Genomic DNA, 23,031 nt, shown 5'->3' on the forward strand with positions numbered 1-23,031 from the left:
CTCTGCAAAGCTTAAGAGGCAGATTCCCAGGCCAAGTACAGCTCAGGTCCCAAGAGATGCCCTATAGTTGAGGGACATGGCTCTCACACGCAACCATGCATGACCCCAGAACACAGAACTCCCTTGGGATTGTTCCAGGCCTGGGGACCAGAGTTCTCAGATTTCCAGATTTAGGGAACAAACTGCTCTTTCAGACATGATGTCTCCCAAAGCCAAGTCAGGGAGCCCCAGGACAGAGCAGTCTCAGGAGCAGGGGTTTAGAGTGGAGACTGTAGCGGCTGTGGCTTCCAGAGATCTTCTAAAGACTTCCAGAAGAGCTGTAAGAAACCTCCTTGTCCCAGGCTGTCATCCAAAGAGACCCATGTGCTCTGGCGAAGGGACTGGAATCAGGTCTCCAGAGTCCCAGGACCCAAGTCTCAGGCCAGGCCTCCTCAGGCTCCCACTCTCCATAGTTCTTTATCTTGGGTGTTGCCAAAGCCCGAGGTATGGTAGACAGCTAGATGAATTCCAGGGCCCTAATACCATTCCACTCTTGGGTGTCGCCAAAGCTCGAGGTATGGTGGAAAGCTAGATGCATTCCAGGCTCCCAATACCATCCCACACCCGGAAGCCGTCAGCACAGGATCTCAGGGAGGTCAAGTTGCAATTCACTTCACCAGTGTGTTTCAGTGTGGCTCCCATTGACCCATCTCATGTCTTCCCCTGCCCCCTCTCCCTTGCCCAGCTTGGAAGTCCACCAGAACTCGTCATCCTAACCCAAACTCACCCAGTGTTAGTCCTCACTGCCCCGGTTCCTTGCTCCTGGTCTCTGCTGATCAGCTGCTATGCGTTCTTTACCTTAGAGCTTTCCTCAAGACCAAAGGACAGGATCATGGTCCCTTATTTCTACATACAAGCTACATGCCTATTTCCAAAGCAGAAGAGCCCCTGCCTACCTTGGGTTCCCAGCCCTATGACCAGCTACCCTCCTAAGTTTGTTGACTGAGAAAACAAATGCATTTCTCTACCTGTCTCTGTTGTTTATTCTGGTACCTTCCCCAAAGCTTTGACGATAAAAGGCTAACTAGTAGATGTTTACTTGTGTTGACTCATGCCAACCGTACACAGGTGTTCACATTTTCATGTCACAGATAAGGCACCCGAGTGTGTGTAGTGATGGCCCATGGCCTCCCAGATGTAGCAAGTGGTGTAAACTGCAGTGAGATCCATCCAGCTTAACTGGCTGCCAAGGCTCACTGTGCTGCACCTCATGTATACCTTGCAATGCACCACAGCAGCTGCGGCATGGGGACCAGATGAGGCACCTACAGACTTGCTGGGATTCCTCGCTGCTCTGAGATCACGTGGGCCTGTGCTGCAGAAGGTGGCTGAAATGGTGTCTGTCCACCATAAGTCTTGGGCATTTGAATACTTGACCCTCAGTTGGTGGGAATATTAGGAAAGATGAGGAGGTGTGGTCTCAGTGGAGGAAGTATGTCACTAGGGGTGGGCTCCAGAGTTTCTAGTTAGTGAGTTCTCAGCCTCCTGCTCGCAGATCTAGATTTGAGCTCCCAGCAGCTGCTCAAGCCGCCTGCTACCATTCCTTTGTCCCACCATTATAAATTCTAATATCCCAGGAACATAAGCCCAGTTAAATTCATAACTTCAACTTGTAAGTTGCTTTGTCACGGTATTTTACCACAATAGAATTACCACAAACAATAGAAAAGTAACTAATACAGAAGTGAAGGATAACATTCCTGAGCTGAAGTGGAGGGAGGCTAGAGCTTGGGGGTCATCCAAAGGAGGTTTGACCCTGACAACCAATTCTTCTGGCCCCAGGACAGACAAGAGTTCAATTAAAAAAATAAGTCCTCTGTTAGCTACCAAGCCTGTTCAGAGGGCTGGGAAGAACGTGCCCTTCCCAGACCTTCTCATCCTGCTCAGCTTGGTAATGGCTCAGGGGACAGTCCCAGGCAGGAAGAGCCCTTTGGATGCTTCTGGATCATGAGATATACTAGACAAGCCATACAGAGACTACCTCTGTCTCCCAATCCCCCAAGAAACTTCCTAACCTCTGTTTTACATTCAAATCAAGGTACAACGAACATTACTAGGTGAGAGTTCAAGATCAGCCAGCCATGTGCATACAAACCAAGCTATTGAACACTGTACAACACTGCTCCCAATTCTTTCCTGAAAAACCCCCTGAGAGCAAAAGTCCCCACTCACCCTATCATAGCATCAAGGGACCAGAAATGAATAACTATGTCCAGTAATTCCTGTGAGGGAGCTAACCCACGTGCACCGTGAGCAGCATCACAAAAATGTCCTTGCCCTTTGCCCCAAGTATTCATTCTGGGCAGAGAATAAGCTCTGGGGAGAGGGGAAAAAAGAACAGTGACGCTAAAAAGGCCAAAAAGAAGTCCTCCATGGAAGTTGAGTCCCCAAAACATCTAGAAACAATTGAGCACCACAGAGAACGAAGGCACTGTGAGGTAGGTTTGCTACTGTGGCAAACACCACATCGATCTTTAAAATGACCGGTAGACCAGGCATAGAGGCAGACGCAGACGGAGTTTGAAGCTAGCCTGATCTACATAGTGAGTTCTAGGACAGCCAGGGCTACACAGTAAGACCCTGTCTAAAAAAAAAAAGGCCGAATGTGAGACCAGAACTTTCATTATAACTTCAGGAGCCCTGGCTCACCTGTGCCTTCTCCACGTCCATGTCGCAACGTCACGGCCCAAGAACCGTCTTATGTGTCATTCCTTAGTCACTGCCCACCTTTCCTCGAGACAGGGTCTCCCACCGGCTTGGAACGAGCAGAGCAGGCTAGACTGCCCAGCCAGTAAGCCCCACGCTCCACCGGTCCCCACCTCCCCGGCACTGGGTTACAAACAGGCCGCCATGCCCAGCGTTTCTTCCCACGGGCTCTAGGGAAAGAACCCAGCTCTTCAGTGCCTGCAAGCACTTTCCTGACTGAGCTCTCTCTCCAGCCCCATGTTTTCCTTTCATTTAAAGATTGTCTTTTTTTTCTTTCTCTCTCTTTTTTTTTTTTGAGGCTGGTCTTGAACTTGCTAAGTAGCCAAGGATGACTAATTCTCCCACCTCTACTTCCCACATGCTGGGATTACAGGTGTGTGTCACCTGTAATCTCAATTAATTTTTGACTAGGAGGTTCATACAAGTAATAATTCATGCAGACAGCACATTAAAGTGTACAGACAGACCTAAGGCAATCTGCAATTCCCAGGAAGCCAAAACCAATTCAGAATGTGTGTTTGTCCACTGACAAAACTCAGACAGGAACACAGGGAAGTTAATCTCATAGCTACGTGGCTCTGTTTTTCTCCAGCAAGGCTGTTAAAGCGAAGGCTAAAAACTGAAACCCCATAGCAGATCGTTCACACCATTTCAGAGCTTCTTAGGCAGCGCCCTCTTCGTCAACTCTGGCTCAAGCCTCTGACTTGAAAGAGAGTGAAGCAGCAGTTAAATAGGTGAGGAAAAGGCATCCATCAGTGACTGGGAGAGAGCAGCCATGTGAAAGCAAGCCCCAAATGCTGTTTACCTGCTCACCTGCCAGGATGTGGGCTTCTACGGATCGCCGGGAGCTTTAAGCTGCTCAGGGCCTGGAGCAGGTGCCTTGGAGCTGTGGCAGTAAATGTCATGTGGGAGAGGCTGTGATGGCCCCTCAGCCTACAATCCAGTTTTCCCGTCAGAGGGTGGGGAACGCAAGCTACAGCAGCTCAGACTTGATTCTAGAACGGGAGCCAGCAAGGGCTGGGTGGGGCGGGGCCATGTGGCCTCAGCCTGTCTTGGAGTGTGGAGTAGGAGGAAGCAACAAACACAGCCAAGGCAAGGGGACAGCCTTGAGGGTGAGCAAGAGCAAGGGGGTGTCTTTAGAATCCAAGCCCTAGTTTTTATGTATATTGGACTGGTTTTTAGGGACAATTCCTGGTCCTCTCCAGAATACTTGGACTCAGACAAGATTCTCATTATAAAACTGAATATAGCTAATGGTGGCTAGGTGAGTTTGTCGGGGCCTCAATTGCTGAGGAGCTAGTCAACCCATCTACAGACAGGAACCTGAGCTCAGGATGGTGTGTTTACCCAAGAATCCACAGTTGGTTATTGAGGTCTAACCACAAAGCTGGAGACAGACCGCCCTCGTGGAAACCTCCGGAGTCCCTGAGCCACACCTGCAGGCAGCCACTTTTGCTCACCTGCTGATGGTGACTAGGCTGAGTGGCCCTATGTGGCAGGGACAGTACCTCTTTCTTTGCTAACTTTCTATAACAAACTTTTCCCTTTTTAAAATAGGATCTCAATGTAGCCCAGGCTAGCTTCAAACTTGCTACATAACTCAAGCTGGCCTAGTTTTGCTCTGGAGTGCTATGATTATAGGTGTGTGCCACACTTCCCTCATTTTATGACTCTATTTGGAAGTTAGGGATGGTTATCCCTATCTCTCAAAGGATCCTCAGTTCCTCCACCACTAGGCATCACAATGGGGGTGCTGCTGAGTTGAAAGCATCAGGTTATCAACAAGGGAGGGAGGTAGCCATGCTTTCAACATGAACACAGAATCTCTCAGTAAGGGCCGCTCAATTAGCATCTGACTCCACAAAGCTTAGTCTGGGAATGCTGGCCTGGACGGACACAAGGGTTTGCCCTATTCTAAATGCTAATGAGTAGTGTTGTTCAAGAAATACTTTCTTAATTAGATTGAGAAAACTGGACAATATGCCCACACTGGAATGTACCCAGCTACTTCCCCACCCCCACACCCCCCCCTGCAGTGGCTACACCCTGCAGGCCCTGCACAGAAGCCCTGCCAAGGCATTGTCAGGCAGAAGAGGTCCTCTCTTGAGCCTCTTGAACTGGTGTGGTACCCTTTTCTCCGAGTGTCCCATTTCTAGGCTGGTGGTTCAGGACGGAGGTGCTTTCAGGTCTTCCAGAGCCAGGACCACCCTCGGGACAGTCAGCGCCCCTGTTACCAGAGCCACATGCAAGTTAGTGGATCCCACTGTCCAATGCTTTCCCAAGGATTTCTCTGCCACATGGTCTCTAGCAGGTGTTTCTCGAGGATTCATAGGTAAAGTTGGCTTTCTCTAGTCACAGCATCTCTGACAGCACCAGTCCCTGAAGCCTAGAGCAAATATAGTACTTGTCTTTATTCCCATGTCCTGATCACACACGTTACTATGGACTTTCAAAAGGAGCCTACAAAATTCTTCCTAGCCCTTATCAAAAGCAACTCTTGGGCTGGCGAAATGGTTCAGCCAGTAAAGGCACCTGCTGCCAAACCTGACAATCTACGTTTGATTCAAAGGTCCCGCATGATAGAACTGACTACCAGTTGTCCTTTAATGCACACACCTACACAGATTATGCGCATGCCTATCTATGCCCACAAAACAGACCAACAAATAAAACCTCTTATTCCAACATTTTTGCTCATAGAAGGGGCTAAGTCTGCTGGGTGAGTCTGGTTTGCAAACATGATATCCAGGAAGGGGCCAGAAACAGGAAGGCTACCTTTGGATTCTTGACTGTACGGTAGAGCTGAATGAAGACGGCCCTTTAGTAACCTCAAGGTGAATGCTCATCTGCCTCTTTTCTAAAACTGTAACTTCCAAATTCAACTAGTATTTGCTGTTTTACTTTGAACAAGCACCAATTATAGCTAGTGAGGTCTAGGTCTGATCACTACTCACAAATACTCAAAAGTGAGGTTCTTGAGTGGACACCAGGAGTCTATACAGAGAAGTCCGATGTCCGAATGGGTTAAGAGTCATGACAGGTCTCCTTATTGGCTGCCTACCCTGCCTCAGCAGGACTTCCTGATTTTCCTACAAGTTCCCAAGCTGTGCCTTTTTGACCTGAGGAAATCAGTCATGGCCCCTAATTTTCTTCTGAGACTCAAGATTTCATTACTCTGCTCACTGTCCTCAGTGGGAGACTACACGTTATCAACATTCTCCTCTAACCTGGGGACAGAACAGACCCAGAATAGACCTGGTGCTCATTACTCTCAGCTGCCAACATTTCCAGTGCCGGCTTTTCAAGCTCTCCAACAAACAGCTCTGGCTTGTGCTGGTTCAAACTGACAACCAGTTAATATTGTTGCTTTCAGTTCACTAGAACTCAGGTCCCCAAATAAAAAAGTCAAGTTTAAGTGTTCAGAGTCACACTAGCGATCTGCTCTCCAACAGTATTTTTTGGACAAACTTTCATGAGGCTAATAAAATAAGACACGTGTACAGTATTTCATATGTAAATGAACAAATGGATGACTCATGCAAACATGGCATTTCTACTCTGAACAGAAAACAGGATTAAGGAATTAACAGATCCTGAAAGCTGGGTAGATGAAAAAAAAAAACCTCAGTATTTCCAGCTCTCAAGAAAGGCTGGGAGTTGGGAGGACCCAGCATCCTGGACACCAGCCCTCTCCCTGTGAGGCAGGGAACCCAGAGTACATTCCCAGCTCTAGCAGCTGTCCTGCAAGCAATACACTTACACAAACTAAAAAGAGCAACATTCCAGGCACAGTCCAATTTGAACCCCCTCCCCACAGGAATGCTATTCTTGGCAAGAGATCTTCCAAAGGAAGCAACATCTGCAAAGCCCCTGCCCTGTGAGGTCAGGGGAAAGCTGAGGCAGCTGAGCAGCTCTGCCCCGCTCTTAGATCCAAGCAGGGGGTTTACAGAAGGTTAAGAATAAACCTGTCTCCTTTTCCCAATTCCCCAACAGCCTCTGCCAGGTCTAATAGGGTTTAGGTAGTTCGCTATTTACCTACTTGCTCAACCCCGAGCTGTGGTGCTACCCTTAAACAAACAATTCAGCTTCACCCATTTGCTACAAACTTGTTCAATTTTTGTTTTAAACAGAGATGTTTTTCTGTGTAGCCCTGACTGTCCTCGAACTCAGGGATTCATCTGCCTCTGCCTCCAAGTGCTGGTATTAAAGGTGTGCAACACCGCCACCCAACAAAACTTAACTTTTTAATGCCTGACTCAGGATGGTATACCGCAAAGCTGGAACTGCTCCATGCCTGCAATCCAGCAGAAACAGGCCAGCTTGAGTCACTTACGGAGCTCCGAGCCAGCCAGCACTAGAGACCCTACCTCAAAAAGTAGTTATGTGTAACCACTCCCAGTTATGATTCTTACCAGATGAGAGATGCAGAAAGTTTAGTCAACTTAGGTGGCTGAGCAGAGTAATTCAACTTTTATTTTATTATGCACCAAGACCAGCAGAGTTTGGGTATCCCCAGGTTCAATGTGCTTTAGAGCTGCCTTAAAGATTAGGGCTTCCCATACAGCTGGCCAGGAATAGGAACTTCTAATTATGGCTTAAACAGTTCTGAAATTAGGCCACTTCTGGCCAAAAGGATGGCAGTCCTTCCTTACATACCCACTCAAGGCAAATCTGCAACCCGGCCAAGATGTGTGCTGCAGACATTCTCGTCCAGGTCGTCCATGTGTCTCTATGCAGAGCTCACATGACTATCCCCAGGGGTAGGTTAGTATGTGGGTACATCTGTGCTGAGTGACTCCTATTCACCAGACTCAAAATCTCAGGAGCCACTTAAGCAACAAGCACTGTGAAACCAGACTCCTCATCTGGGAATCATGTATGCCAAATTTAATATTTTAAGAGCCCAGAGTAGCGAAGATCTGAGGGGAAGGGACAGCATCCATTTTCAATATCCAAGAGGAAGCGGGGTTATGTTCACATGGTTGATGAGTTCATGTTTTATCTCTTCAACAAAGAATCAAGACAGGCTTAAGAAACCACCAGAACCAAGATGTCCACATAGGTACCTAAAGTAACATTTAGTTACTGTTCAACTTGAGTTCAAACTTTTCTCCTGAATTCTCACCCCCAGAAAAAGACACACCGATGCTGGCCACCTTGAAAACTAGTTTTATATATCCAGGAGGGTTCAGAGGCAGAACTGAGCCACGCTCAACCAGCATGGCTGCACCTTCGCTTGCCTCCCTCCACCTCACAAAGCAACATTGTATAAAACTGTATTTACAGGAAAACAATGCAAATTAAAGAGTGTGTACAAAAGTGACAAGAGCCAGAATGTAGGGATGGCTTTGGGAATAAGGAATACTGTGTTCCACATTGAAGCACAGGGTGGCCACACATTATGTTCGAGGAGCAGACCTCAGTGCCGATTGTAGGGAGAACCAGCCGTTCCAAAGGAAGAGTTGAGGGTGCAGAGCTATCGGCTTTAACATTGCAGTCTTAATTACCACACCAACTTCCTCCTGCCATGCGGCAGAAGCCAGACAAAGTGACGGGAACAAAAGAGGGACTGTCTGGCACGTCCCCATAAAGATGGGCTCAGAAAGCATAACGTGTCCGAATATCCTCAAGCTTCTTGGACACTTCAGGTGGGGTTCGGTCCAGCTCTTCAGACACATTCTTCTGCTTGTTGGGCTCCATGGAGTTGAACTGCTCACAAAGGTCTCCATCAATCACATTCTAAGACATGGAAGAGTCAGAGGAGGACCAAGTTAAGATGTCCAAAGAAAAAGGCACATACTATGAAAATACTCAAGACGACCCCCAAGTAGCCATTGTTGAGACTGGTAAAACCCAGTGCAGCTTTGTCTCTGGCTATGGCCTGCCTTCTAGGAAGAGGGTTTATCACCAACCACATGCTCTTCCTCAACTCATTCCACTAAGGGCTGGTGACTTTTTTTTTTTTTTTTTTTTTTTAATGGTGTTGGATATTAAATCCAGGGATATGTGCATGCTAAGCAAATATTCCATCATTGAGTAAAACCTAACTCTTATTTTTTTTTAAAGGATGTTATATAAAAATTCCCAGATTAGTCCGAACTAATTCATGACCCTACCTCAGCCTTCCAAGTGCTGGGATTATAGGATGAACCACCACACTGAGCTAGAACTACCTGATTTTTAAGAAATAAAGGCCAATAGAAAAGACCAATGAATGGGTTTAGGATTCCTTTTCCAACTTACCTTAACAGGGAAATAATAAGAACGAAAGCTGAGGTGGTCCCGTCCACAAAGAGGGGGATGCTCAGATCGCAGGTGCATCTCAACATGCTGGAAGAAGTCATGGTCCTAATGAAGAAACAGAAACTATCTCTGAGAAAGTGATTTCAACTGCTGGACTATGCTTTCCAAAACAAAGTACAGACAAGTCATTGAGCTTTCAAGAGCCAGGGTCTCACTATACAGGCCAGTCTGGCCTTCAACTTGAAATCCTCGAGTTCATAATCCTACTGAGTGTTGGGATTATGTGCTACCATGCCCAATTCCGAGTCACTGATTCTTGCCAGGCAAACATGTCCCATAGGACATTGATCTCAGTCTATCATTCCTAGTTTGTAGACTGCTGCTTTGAGGCTTTGTGCCTAGAATATAACCCATATCATGGCATAAAAGCCCTTCCTCAAATAACTTAAGATTCTGTTTTCTGGGCACATTAACTGTTACCTTATACAATTTTCAGAACATTACTAATTATAAGTAAAGGCTTACTATCCTAGGCATTCAACACCAAGAAACAATCTGAGAAAGAACAGGTAAGGGCAATGTGGGAACTCAACCTCATGAGATGTGAAAGGGACCAGGATGCCAATTCCTCCAGATAAAGTGGTATAGACAAGTGATTCTGAGCCTCCAGGGATCAGTGTGGTCTTCTGCAATGACAGCACCGTCTCACCCACATGGTAGTTCATGATGACCTCTGCCTGCAAATCAAAAACAGTTTGGCAACTTTGTCCCCCAATTCTGTTCAGTATTCCTAAGAGCCTCCAGGCACATCATATACCTCTCCCCTTGTAGTGATAAAGATGGACCTGGGCCTCATGCATGAATGTCAGGCAGGCACTCTACCAACTGAGCCACACCCTAGCACCATTTGTCAGCTTTTAAAATCCAATTATGGAAATCTAAAGAAAAAAATCTAAAAATTTTTCATCACTTAAGCATTGTGTTCCAAAAGCATGCAGGGTTTTGGTTATTTCTAATAATGAATTACTACCTAAAAACCATTTTACACAAGAACACTAGTACATGTGTGCCTGTAACCTCAGCATTCAGGTGGCTAAGGCCTGGGTTATACAGCACATTTCATGGTAACTGGACACTGGGATTCTTTCTTAAAAGAAAAAGAAAAGAAAACCACAGAAAATCATTAAAACTACCACCATTTTAGGTTTAAACATCTTTTTTTTTTTCGAGACAGGCCCTCAATGACCCTGAATTCACAATCTCGCCTTAGTAACTAACCCAGATACTAGAATAAACAGAACTGTTTTTTATAAATCAAGATGTTCAATAATGACATACATGCTAGGGTTAAGAGCATGCACTGCACTTCCTGAGGATTGGAGTTCAATTCCCAGCACCCAGCACATCAGGATTCTCACAAATGCCTCTAACTACAGTTCCACGGGGATCTGACTCTTCTGGCCTCCACAGCCACCTGCATTCATGTGCACATACCTACAACACACACACAATTGAAACTAATAAAAATGAATCTTAAGTAGAATAATTTGTTTATAAAGATGGGATGGGTGCTATAATCACCTTATGAAAATTGCAACATCCATGCATTACAGGTGAAGGAGCACAGAAAAGGTATTGGGTTTGCTTTTCTCTTGGGTCCTTTCTGCAAGCTTACCTTCTGTGAGGCCCCATTGAGCAAGCCGCGGTCCCACAGGGCTTTGTTTCCAGTGGGATCTTCATCGACCTCATCGTTGGTATTAGGTGGAAGCCTCACCTATGGAGAAGTGAGACAACCTTAGACTGGGTCCTTAGCTTATCTGGCTCACCAAGCGTTATGTTTGCCCTGGGTCTTAGCAAGCAACCTACAGAGGATTAGGCTTAAAAGAGGCTGCCTTCTGCTATTTAAGCAATGAGAAACCACAGAGACCAAGCCACAAACAAGGGTTCAACACGGCTAAGAGCAAAACCAGACCACAAAACGTGTGAGAAATCAAGCTGGCTGAAGACCACATATAAAGTTTGGTAAAAAGTAAAAATTAAATTTAGCTCAAACTAAACTCATCTGTATTTATTTATGAGACAGGGTTTCACTATGCGGGCCGTGGCTGGCCTCAAAACCATAGGGATCTGCCTGCCTCTGCCTCGCTTGTTGGATCCAAGGTGTGTGCCACTGCACCTTCCTTGAATTCATCATTGAGCCACATCCTAAGGAGAGGATGAAAGGGAACCAGAGCATGAGGGTTTCCTAGAGATGCAGGACTGCTTGGACATAGATTTTCTTAAGGTTTGGACCTAAATAGGACTGAATTTTATACTCATACTTAACTGTCCGTATTAGAGAATATAACCTTTGAGCCTTTGTTTAACCACACCACAAACTGAGCCAACTTTCACACATGTCATGGTCACCAAAAGAACCAATACCAACTCACCACACAAATGTTGCCAAACTTGTCTGCTCCAGCCACAGTATCATAGTCGAGAAGGCTGGCAGTAGTGACCCATCTGGGGTAGGTGTCATCAGCAAAGATAATGAGCTGGTTCTCATTACGCTTGTAACGAACCCAGATGAAACTTTCTTGGACATCAGACACAATTACTCTGTGCCCAATAGTCTGGATCCCAGATATGTAATTGGCAATATGCTAGGAAAAACAAAAACAAAGATAGCAATTAGTATAACCCTTGAATTTAGAACCTATAATCCAAAACCTAGAAGTCCAGCTTTCTTTGACTACAATATACAGTCTGCATACATCAAGTAGCAGCCTATAGTAAGTACCCAGAAGGCGAGAAAGGTATTTTTGGGGTAGTGATGGAAATGGGGTCCTGGGGTTTAAGCACAGGCCCATATGCATGTTGGGCATGTGCTCTACCTCTCAGTTACATCCCTATCAGTCCTTGTTTGGCTTTAGAATTGTTTAACTGTGTATGTGCACGTGTATACACACATGTGGAGGTCAGAGGGCGACCGTCAGCAATCAGCTCTCTCCTCCTTCTATGGTAGTCCCAGGAATCCAACACAACTTGTCAAGCTTAGTGGCAAGTGCTTTAACCTGCTGATCCATTTTTTGAGATCCCCGTAGCTCAGGCTGGCCTTGAACTTACGATTCTTGTGACTCACCTTCCCTAGTGCTTGGATAACAATAATTCACCATAACACCCAGCAGAAGGTTTTTTTTTTAATAATAGAAGTACATTTAACTCTCCTAGTTAAATTCCCTATAATACAGGATAGAAAGCTTGTTTAAAGGAGTCAAGAAATGAGATCATCTGCTGCCTTTTTTCAAGACACTTCTAATAAAATAATGATTTTTAAGAATTGATGCCACACCGGGCGGTGGCGGTGCACGTCTTTAATCCCAGCACTCGGGCGGCAGAGCCAGGCGGATCTCTGTGAGTTCGAGGCCAGCCTGGCTACATACAGAGTGAGTTCCAGGACAGGCTCCAAAGCTACACAGAGAAACTCTGTCTCAAAAAAACAAAAACAAAAAAACAAAAAAAAGTGGCATCATCCTGTGCCCCAAGAGTGCATTTACCTTATTCTCACACTTTCGAAGTAACTTCTTTTTCCCCAGATCATAGACTCGTAAAAGCTTCCCCACACCAATCAATACCCTCCCCTGGAATGGGGCAATAGCAGCAGGGACCTCTTCCACTGGAGTCTATGAAAGGAAAAAGAATGTCATGGCAGTTTTCAGAAAGAACATACAACTACGCACTCACTTGATCCTTGATACAGAACTATTTCTCTAAGCATCAATCAAGCAGACAGCAAATGACACTGACTCTGCTCACCATACAAATAAACTGCACATGCAGCAGTTAGTCCCCATGGAACAGGGCATTTGAGAAAAGAGGTACCACACGACACATTTCACCCAGCAAGAAAGTGAGGCATTTCCACTGCCTCGTGAGTGCTGCTCAGAGTGGCCTGTACTAGTTTACCAACACCATGAACTAACAGTGAAGTCTTAACATCAGAGAAGCAACTGAGGTTTGTGGAGGGACGAGAAAGGAATGCTACTGAAAAGCGACATCTTAGTTTTAAGACAGAGATGTTTAACATAAAGGTGTGTGGTATTTTATATTCCCTAGAGGAAGCAGTTAGATTCAGGTACTGTAGTATAGAGAATAGAACATAAAATACTACTTAATTACATCACAGTCAAATATAAAAATTTACATTTTAGAGTACATACTTCAGTGGTATTTAATGTATTCACACTGCACAGTTATTACCAGCATCATGTACAGAATGTTTATTGTTCTCCCAAACTGAAACTGTTCTATTAAAAAGTAACTTCCTGGAACCTGTTAATTCTTTGCTGATTGATGAATTCTGGACATGAATTGTTTGCTGCCTGCTTAGTAACAGAGTAAACAAGGGGCCAATTCACTGTGTGTCTCATCATTGTGGGTGGTGAGAACCCAGGCTTCCTGTGCCAGGCAGAGGAATATCACTCAAGCATAAAAGTTCTAGTATGTTCCACATGCTGCCCAAAGATGAATTATAGTTAACAAGTTACTGTCCAAAAAGACCCAACTCAGCCTGGCACGGTAGTGTAAACAGCACTCAGAAGGCAGAGTGTTAGGAAGATCTTTATGAGTTAAGTCTGCACAGTGACATGTCTCAAAACAACAACCCCCCCCCCAAAGTCCCCCAACAAATCAAAGACCTGACCCAAAAGTTTAGCACAAAATGGGAGGATCCAGGAAGACAAAAGATTCAAGAGAATCAAAGGCTGGTTCTTGGCCAGGCGGTGATGACACACACCTTTAATCCCAGCATTCAGGAGGCAGAGGCAGGCGGATCTCTGTGAGTTTGAGGCCAGCCTGGTCTACAGAATGACTCCCTGTCTCAAACAAACAAACAAACAAACAAACAAACAAACAAAGCAAGCAAGCTGGTTCTTACCTTGTGTAAAAACTCCAACTTTTCCCCATTGTTCACAAGTTTGTAGGTATATACAAAGCCTCCTGCCACAGAGCGAGGGCTCAATATTAAATCCTTGGCCACACCCACCAGCACATACCAGTCTTCACCAGTGTTGGAGAACCTACACACTGCCACACTACAAAAAGACAAAGGAAAAGCCAGGCATTAGTCAAAATCCCAAGAACTTCGATCACATCACCAACCCCTAGACTGACGTCACATCCTTACCTGAAGGCTGCCTCATTCTGTTCCAGCTGGACAAGGTCTAGTGTATTCCCCTGGATAGGGTTCATCACCCTAATCACAGAGGCCCACTGCCCGTTGCCAGCCTTGGGAGCTCCAAAAATAGATTCAGGGAGGTTTTCATTGAGGAATGCTGCTGCCATTTCGGCAGCCAGTTCCCGCTCATCCTCTCCTGCTGCCTCTACCATTTCCTAAATCCAAAAAGCAAGAAGAGGTTAGAAATGAGAAGTAATGAGGGAAAAAAAAAAAAAAAATCTGTCATCTAAAACCAAGATCCCCAAACAGAGAGTCAAGGAAGAGCCTTGAGACAGTTCTACTGGTAGAGGAACTTGTGGCTTACAACCCGAGTTAGATTCCTGGCTTCTACGAAAGGTGCAGAATACGATAGTCCTATCTGCCATCTACCACTCAATACACACACACACACACACACACACACACATAAGTCAAGAAAAAATGCACTCATAAGGCATTTCTGAAAACTCAGAAATGAAAACCTGGTTTCCACAGAGCTTCTTGCTTTCCCTGGCCAAGACTAGTTATCTCCTTTCTTTTAAACTAGATATGGTTTCCATACGCCTGGTCTAGTTGGCAAACAGTTTCTAGAAGAGCTGATGCTGTAGGGGAAATCTGCAATCTGTGATGTCTGGGCTCCAACCCAGGCATCATAAAACACAGCATATTCTGGAGGCTCAAGAACTAGGGAGTTCTACAGGAGGAACTAAATTTTGAAGACAATTATAGACATTTTAAATTTCAACTTTCCCAAACAATTTCATAGGCAGGCCTTTTAAAACTGCACCTCTGGAGGTCAGAGTAATTGATCACCTCTGCCATCTGCTGCTTTCTCTGAGCCTTTGTAGCCTCAGTGTAGGCATTGTGGTCTGTCTCGATGATGATGAGGTTGTTACTCTCAGGGTGGATGACAAATTTCCTGGGTGTGTACTGCAGTGGAAAGGCTACTTGATTGAAGACAGCACCCAGCTTCTCCAATGCCAGAATCCTACCGTGAGACAAAGGGGTAAAAACAGCAACTCATGAGATGAACCATGACCAGCCACAGCAAACACAATTGTTGACAACAATGACTTTAGGCCACATGCACAACAGCTCTCTAAGCTTAAAAGGCTATACAGAAGACAAGATCAGAAAGATTTTTCTCTTCAGCAACACATTCCTACTTTTCACTGCAATTTTGTTTTCACCACTGAAAATACATTAACATTGTAAAAAATTTTATCATTCCATAGTTAATACAATAGTATAAAGTTCAGGGGCCACGGAGAAGATTCAGCTGTTAAAGTGTTTGTATGGAACCATGAGGACCTGAATTATGCACCCCCAAACCCATGTAAAAACAGGGCACAGCAATTTATACTGAGGGTTAAGAAGAGTCACAGGCCAGGCGGCAGTGGCGCACGCCTTTAATCCTAGCACTCGGGAGGCAGAGGCAGGTAGATCTCTGTGAGTTTGAGGCCAGCCTGGTCTACAAAGCGAGTTCCAGGAAAGGCCCAAAGCTACACAGAAAAACCCTGTCTCGAAAAACAAAAACAAAACAAACAAAAAAAAAAAAAAGCAAGAGAAGAGTCACAGGAGAAAGGTGTTCAATCACACGGATAAGCCATTTGTGGCAAAAACATGTTTATCCATAGAGGCGAATGAATCACAACAGCTGAACAAGTTTTTGCCACATGTGGTCTGTCCTTGTGATCGAGTACCTTATTTATCATGTTTCATAAAATAAGATGGATGCTCTTCTGAACAAGAAACATCCCAGCTTTTGGAAATCCTTGACAATGCAAGAACCGACAAGCACCAAGACCTACACATTCTTTCCAGTAAGACACAGACATATACCCAAGTGGATGGGTAAAACAGGATGATAATATACATGAAATGTATATCCCAAATAAAATTCTGGAAGCTAGAAAGAGGTACGTTGCCAACTATAAATTAAACTTTGTATCTGAGAAAGGATTACAAATTAGAAACAAAGATCCTAGTCTTAAAGGACACAGCACAAAGAAAATGACTGGCAAGTTTAATTATCTAAAATGGCAAATGAAACATATTGCTCCAGTAACATAGCCAAAAATGCATTCTACAGGTTTATTTACACACAGACTGACATGTTCAGCAGGATTTTCACTGTTAAAAACATAACATCAGTGACAAGAGATGGCTCTAGCACGTTGAGATTCCTTTTTTTTTTTTTTTTTTGGTTTCGAAACAGGGTTTCTCCATGTAGCTTTGGTGCCTATCCTGGATCTTGTAGACCAGGCTGGCTCTGCCTCCCAGTGTTGGAATTAAAGGTGTGTGCCAAATCTGCTCAGCCAAGATTCCTTTTTATAAATTTATTTTTATTTTATGTGCATTAGTGTTTTGCCTGTATATGTCTATATGAGGGTGTTGAGTCCCCTGGAACTGGAGTTATAGATAGCTGTGAGCAGCCACGTGCTGGGAATTGAACCCAGGGCTTCTGGAAGAGCAGCCAGTGCTCTTAACTGCTGAGCTATCTCTACAGTGCCTAGGCTAAGGTTCTTGCTGTACAAGCCTGACAAACCTGGGTTCAATCCCTAAAACCCATGAAAAGGGGATGGGGAGAGAAATGACTCCAATTCCAAAGGGCTGCCCTCTGACCTCCATGTGTGCTGTGTAGTACATTCCATTCTCTCACACACACCACACAGACCTAAAAAAAAGATGAGTAAAAATAAATTTAAAATAAAAATCAGGCTGGTGAGATGGCTCAGCACTTTAAGGTGCTTGCCAAAAACCACATAAGGGTAGAAGAGGACTTCACAAAGCTGCCTGTTGACCTCTGCAAGGCTCACCCTCACAATGATCGCAAAACAAAACAAAAACATTAAAAAAAGAAAAAAGACTAGATAAATGAACTATGGTACATCTATCTAACAGAACTTCATAATACTGAGTAATTTCCAAGACATATTACTAAATGAGAAAAGCACAGAATAAAGCAATATACATAGCATGCTTACTAAGTGACCAGGAGGAGAAAGAATATAGGCTATACACGGACTCAAATATATTAAGATACACAATGAACTAACATAGATGGCCACTTAGAGAGTACATACATGCTTAGAAAAAACCTCTATTTTAAAATGATTCTCTCTCTCTCTCTCTCTCTCTCTCTCTCTCACACACACACACACACACACACACACACACACACACACACACACACACGAAAAACCTTAAAAATATGTTCAACATCATTAGATAGTAGGGAAATAACAAGTCTTTTAAAACCATTACACACCTATTAAGGTAACTAGAACCAAAGACATAAAGCAGGAATTTACAAGAATGGTGTGAAACAGTAATTCTATCTTCTTGGCTTCTGTGAACTTCCAAAGGCAGTCTAGTAGCTATTCAAAATTAAATAATGAGTGGAATTACCATGTTACTAGCAATTCTACTTTTTTCTTTGATCCATCACCATGCCTGGCGGGCCTTGAACTTCATATGCCTGAGGATGACCTTGAATTTCTGATCTCTTACCCTCACAGGTAGAACTGGGATTAGGGTAACATGAGCTACCACACACAGTTTAATTTCACTCTTTCAAAACTCTTTCAGCTGGGCAGTGGTGGCGCACGCCTTTAATCCCAGCACTCAGGATGCAGAGGCAGGCTATCTCTGTGTTCCAGAAGAGCCTGGTCTACAGAGCTAGTTCCAGGATAGACAGAGCTATACAGAGAAACCCTGTCTGGAAAAACTAACAAATTAATTAATTAAAATTAAGATGTAATTCTGTAGATGAAAACACAGTAAGAAAAAATTAAAGAGATTTGACATTTGATACTTGCTCTAAAACTAATCCAGCGACAGGACCATTTCACCAGGAAACAGAAATCTTAAAGTACAAGATTACATTGTTGTGCCAGACAGTGGTTGTGAAGCCTTTAATCCCAGCACTCGGGAGGCAGAGCCAGGTGGATCTCTGAGTTCGAGGCCAGCTGGTACCAAAACTACACTGAGAAACCTTGTCTTGAAAAAAAAAAAGAAAAAAGAAAAAGGTTTTTTTGTTTTAAGTTTTAAAGCTTGGCTCCAAAAAAGTCTAAACAGAAGCTAAACGCCAAGCATTGAAACTTGGCTCACAGGTTCTGAAATCCTGAGCCAAGTAACTTTCAACTGCAACACCCTCTCCTGGTAAAGAGGTGGCTCTTAGCCATCGCTGTACAAACTCTTCCAACTCTCACAGAACCACAGGCTGAGGCCTTGGCAGAAAGGCTTCCTGCTGGGCTCCAGACGTAAGGATTTTCTCACCTCAAGGTGTTGGTGGAGATGGCAACAATGCCTTCAGGACACTGCTCAGAGGCGAAGCCTGACGCAAACTCCAGGGTTTCATAAGACAGAGGGGTGAGATGGAAACGGGACTGGTAAGAGTAGCTCAACCACGAGCGACTGGACATGGCCAAAACCTGGAGAGGAAAGAGCTCTAATCATATTGGGGAAAGCTCAAACACAGATTGATCAAACACATAACCCCGACTCTAGTCTCTAATTTTAGAAACCCACAAAGCTGCTTTAAGCAAAGGGAGCCCAAAGAAGAGACAGTCTAAGGCTTATTGTAGAGAAAAACAAAAACATCTAGCTACATCAATCATGACTCTCTGGAGTATAAATGAGAGATTCTATTACAAGGCTGGATGGCTGTAGAGTTAAAGAATGTAACATTTGAGAACTAGCACAGCAGCCAGCAATATTAATTCTACTACAAAGACAAGGCCCCCTTTCCTATTAGGTAGGGAGTCATAGTATTAACTATAATCCTGCCTTGAACAGAAGGTTTCCAGCTTTTCCCATGCCTGATAGCCCAGCCTTAAGAAAAGAACCAATACTGAAACTTCCTATAACCTTATAATGTCAGTGCCATGCCATGGACTACCCTTTAGAAAACTCTAAAGAACCCAGGACAGCCAGGCAGTGGTGGGGCACGCCTGTAATCTCAGCACTCGGGAGGCAGAGGCAGGCAGATCTCTGTGAGTTCCAGGCCAGCTTGGTCTACAGAGCAAGATCCAGGACAGGCACCAAAACTACAGAGAAACCCTGTCTCGAAAAACCAAAACAAACAAACAAACAAACAAACAAACAAACAAACGATCTATAAAGTGAATTAGTCAGAAAGTTCACAGCGGGACCAATATCCAAACATCTTATTACTTACAGCCTCCTGGCCTTGCATCCGGACTCGGAAGAGTTTCACAGGACGGGACCCCAGATATCTAGTTCGAGTGTCAGACAGGTCACCAGTGACAGGGTCTAGGACAGTTCTCAGTAGCACACCATTCTAATTGAAAAGATATGAATAGGTAAAGCTTACTCATGATGGAAACTTTTTAACTATGAGATTTTCCCTTGGCTACTTAACAGATGACAGAAACAACATAAAACAAATTACAACACCCCAACAATCAGCAATTCATTCATTCTCTCAGTTACTAAGCATCTAAGTAAAAACCATTTCTCACTATATATACATGTATGTGCATCCTGTACATTAAAACAAATTCATTTGTTAAATTCTTAGAAATTTAAAAACAGACCCACAGCTAAAAACCAAGATCTATTGACTATGGTATCTCTTCAGTATCACTTCACCACAAAAGAACGAGGTTCTTAGGGATGATCGATTCAAGGCTCAAACAAGAATATTTATGATGCAAACAGAACCTAACTGTGCAAGAAGGTAGCAATATAGTGGGGTCAAATAGACTATCTTCAAGGGGAACCTCTATCAAAAATGAAGCAAACAAACAAAAATTAAAGAAAAGACAGTAGTTTAATGGGTACCCCCTACAAAAAAAAGAAACAACAACAACAAGAAAAACCACTCACAACCAACAAAATTCCTACTTTATCAGACTCAACTAGGATGACTGTTATGGCCCTAATGTCTTATCTGTAAAATTAGTGACTAAAGTAGGGGTGGTGGGAGAGCCCTTATCCCTTTACTGTACAAAGGATGTTTAGAGCAAAGGGATAAACTTCATTTTGTCTTACAGAGACTTGATTTCAAACATTTCCAGACATCATGTACTTCCTAATGGGATGCAACAGAGTGAACAGCAGCACTGTAACTACTCTTTCCCTTACCCAAAATAGTTAGGAATGAAAGTCATCAACTTCTATGGTCTGCACTAACCATAATTTTTCAGGAGGAAATTACAACATGCACAAAATATCAGATATTCAGAAACTGTTACTAATCTTGGTGGATATGACAATACTAGTTCCTTAAAGCAAAACACATTACTAAGTATAGGTGGTGTGGTGACATTTTGTGTATGATCTAACAAATAAAGCTTGCCTAAGATCGGAGGGCAAAGCCAGCCACTAGTTAGCCATAGAGGCAAGGCAGTGGTGGCACACACCTTTAATCCAAGCACTAGGGAGGCAGAGACAGGAAGTAATATGGCTGGACAAGAAAGGAGCTCAGTCCTTTCAGCTGAGGAGTTGGTGAGGTGAGAGGTGGCTGTGGCTTGTTCCTTTCTTTCTGATCTTTCATCATTTACCCCGATATCTGGCTCCAGGTTTTTATTAAGACCAATTAGGATTTGTGCTACAAGGTGGAATGATTTATTGCTTTGGATTTACTTTCAAATACTCTAAGAAAAAGGGGGATGAAGGCCCATTGTATCAGTTTAATCTGTGTCTCATGTCTGAGTATTTCTAAAGGAGAAACTACAATTTAAACTTGTAATGGCGCCTCTATGTAAATACTGATTAAGGAAATTAGAAGGACATAATGAGCGCATTACTATCTTATGCTAGGTTCCTGTTTTCCAGAGTGCAAGCTCAACTGCCTTGACCACAGAAACAACCAGGGCTTCACTAAAGCTAATATAGTCAATTATAGCTGTGAGGTATTCATTTCAAAAGGCAGGGATACTGTGGAACTACAGATGACTACTGAGGACTCTCCAAAGCATCAATCACAAAACATTTTTACCAGATATGAGGATTCTTTGTGCATACGATTTCCAGGCCAGGTTCATACCTTCTAAGTACTAAGAAAAGCAAATCTATGACAGCACTATAAAGTGACTTTCATAAAGTGGCTATCTGGAACCATGGGCAAAGAAAAATGTCTGTACTGGACAAAGGAAGAGGTGGTGGCTACAGCAGGCCTGACACCAAGATGAGCCCCAGGACCTCTTACCTGTAGTCCAATGTTCAAGTACAGGAAGCCAATAGAGCCCCTCTCACCCAGCTCATCTTGTTTCTCAGTCCCACCCATTTCCACAATACACAGAGACTCAGGCTGGGCTGGGAGAGCCTGCATACTCAGAGGCTGTAAACAGTCCTGTGGAAGGGAGAAAAACAAAAAAGAGCCGTAAGAGAATCAATTTTGGAAAAGAATATAGCCACAGATTATTAGGACTGAAGGAGGATCTTTCTCGAGGGCAAAAGAAAACCCCAAAAGTAAACTGAGGCAGTAGAGGGCCATTAAATCTAAATCTCAGAATAAGCTTAGGGAACTCTTGTTTATTTTTTGTCAAAGGGGATAATGGTCAAAGTAAGCAAACAGTATCTCCCTGAAAATAATAGTAAGGCTGGAGAAATGGTTCCAGTAGTTAAAAGAATTTGTTGCTTTCACAGAGGAGCCAAGCACCCAGGATCCACAGGGTGGCTCAAAATTATCCATTTCAGGGGATCGGACACCTTCTGGTGCACATACAGACATGCAAGCAAAACACAAGTAATATAGATGAAATAGAAAATATACCACAAAAGTAATTCAATGTCCTTATGCCAAAGAAATATTTAGTAGTTTCAAATCAACATCCTTAAACTACAGTGAGGACTCCTGAGGTTGCTATGAGAATAAAAAGCAGCAGCAGTTTAGAGCTTGCCAAACTGTGCCTGAGAGATCAGACTATTGGACGTCTAGAAACACAAAAAATAAGGAGAGAGAGGAGGGAAAGACAACAGGTACAAATGTAGGGATCCAAGTACTTAGTTCCCACCCACAAAACTGAGGGTACCACTCACTGATGGGTCAAGGGAGATGATTCTGACAGTGTTGTCCACCAGCCCCACAGCCAGGAATCGAGATCGCTGTTCTCCTGGGGGCACGTTGGCCAGACTCATGCACACCACGTCTGCTGACATCTCTTTCCGCTCTGTGTACTCATTCAACTGTCCTGACTATAAGGAAGGAAAACAAAATACGTCTATGTGCTATAATCCACCCTAAAACTCTGGGCCTAGGAAAGGAAGATGAGTTAAGGCTTTTTTTTTTGGTCTCCTCTTACCCGCCTTTTTGCTTTTGAAACAGGGTTTCATGCATATACTAGCTATGTAGACAAGGATGAGCTTGAACTTTAGGCCCTGCTGCCTCCACTGAGCACTGGGATTACAAAGGGTCCTGACACACGCAGTTTATTCAAGTGCTGGCGAGCTACCAACTGAGCTACATTAATAGCACCGACTCACATCTCACTCCTTTTGTAATAGTCAATGACCAAGAACTTCACCATTTCAGGTCCCATAATCAACTTCACAGTTTAATGTCAAACATATTAATGCCTCAGGGGGAAAGAAAATCAAGAGATCTTTGACAAAAAGCAAGATGTGGCACAAACATAGACTAACCTAGATCAGGAAACAAATATATAAACTTCATGAGAACCCTGAATGAAGCCAGCTGTGGTACTGCAAAACTATAATTCTAGCACATGGAGACAGAAGAGAACCAGGGGTTCAAAGCCAATTTAGTCTGTGTGAGACCACCTCAAAGACAAACTCCCCTGCCAAAAATACCAGAGTAAAAGTGAACTGAAACATGGTCAAAAACAAATCTCAATTCTACTAGAGATTTTAAGAGT

At 43.9% G+C, this 23,031-nt stretch overlaps 2 protein-coding genes across 4 annotated transcripts in view; both read right to left on the bottom strand.

The window, feature by feature from the left end:
* Il34 (interleukin 34) overlaps positions 1-3,761 on the bottom strand; it is a 58,996-nt gene extending 55,235 nt beyond the window's left edge. The window contains exon 1 of one of the 3 annotated variants that reach the window (XM_028891084.2): positions 3,559-3,760. The gene's annotated coding sequence lies outside the window, so the exon portion shown is untranslated. Of the gene's footprint in view, positions 1-3,550 lie in introns of all 3 variants that reach the window. The other 2 variants (XM_028891086.2, XM_028891087.2) reach the window with 2 other exon arrangements.
* Positions 3,762-7,196: 3,435 nt separating this feature from the next.
* The window catches only part of Sf3b3 (splicing factor 3b subunit 3), a 40,182-nt gene continuing 24,347 nt past the window's right edge, over positions 7,197-23,031 (bottom strand). Inside the window, exons 14-26 of the mRNA XM_028891098.2 lie at positions 22,196-22,351; positions 21,363-21,506; positions 19,368-19,490; positions 18,467-18,621; positions 14,999-15,173; positions 14,156-14,361; positions 13,907-14,063; positions 12,528-12,653; positions 11,421-11,633; positions 10,664-10,762; positions 9,582-9,725; positions 8,989-9,093; positions 7,197-8,484 (exon numbers count right to left, since the gene is read on the bottom strand). Coding sequence (XP_028746931.1) covers positions 8,344-8,484; positions 8,989-9,093; positions 9,582-9,725; positions 10,664-10,762; positions 11,421-11,633; positions 12,528-12,653; positions 13,907-14,063; positions 14,156-14,361; positions 14,999-15,173; positions 18,467-18,621; positions 19,368-19,490; positions 21,363-21,506; positions 22,196-22,351 — 1,944 coding nt within the window. The 3' untranslated portion in view covers positions 7,197-8,343. The remainder of the gene's footprint in view (positions 8,485-8,988; positions 9,094-9,581; positions 9,726-10,663; positions 10,763-11,420; positions 11,634-12,527; positions 12,654-13,906; positions 14,064-14,155; positions 14,362-14,998; positions 15,174-18,466; positions 18,622-19,367; positions 19,491-21,362; positions 21,507-22,195; positions 22,352-23,031) is intronic.

The sequence above is a fragment of the Peromyscus leucopus genome, chromosome 5 (genome assembly GCF_004664715.2).
Source record: "Peromyscus leucopus breed LL Stock chromosome 5, UCI_PerLeu_2.1, whole genome shotgun sequence".
In the NCBI taxonomy this organism is placed as follows: Eukaryota; Metazoa; Chordata; class Mammalia; order Rodentia; family Cricetidae; genus Peromyscus; species Peromyscus leucopus.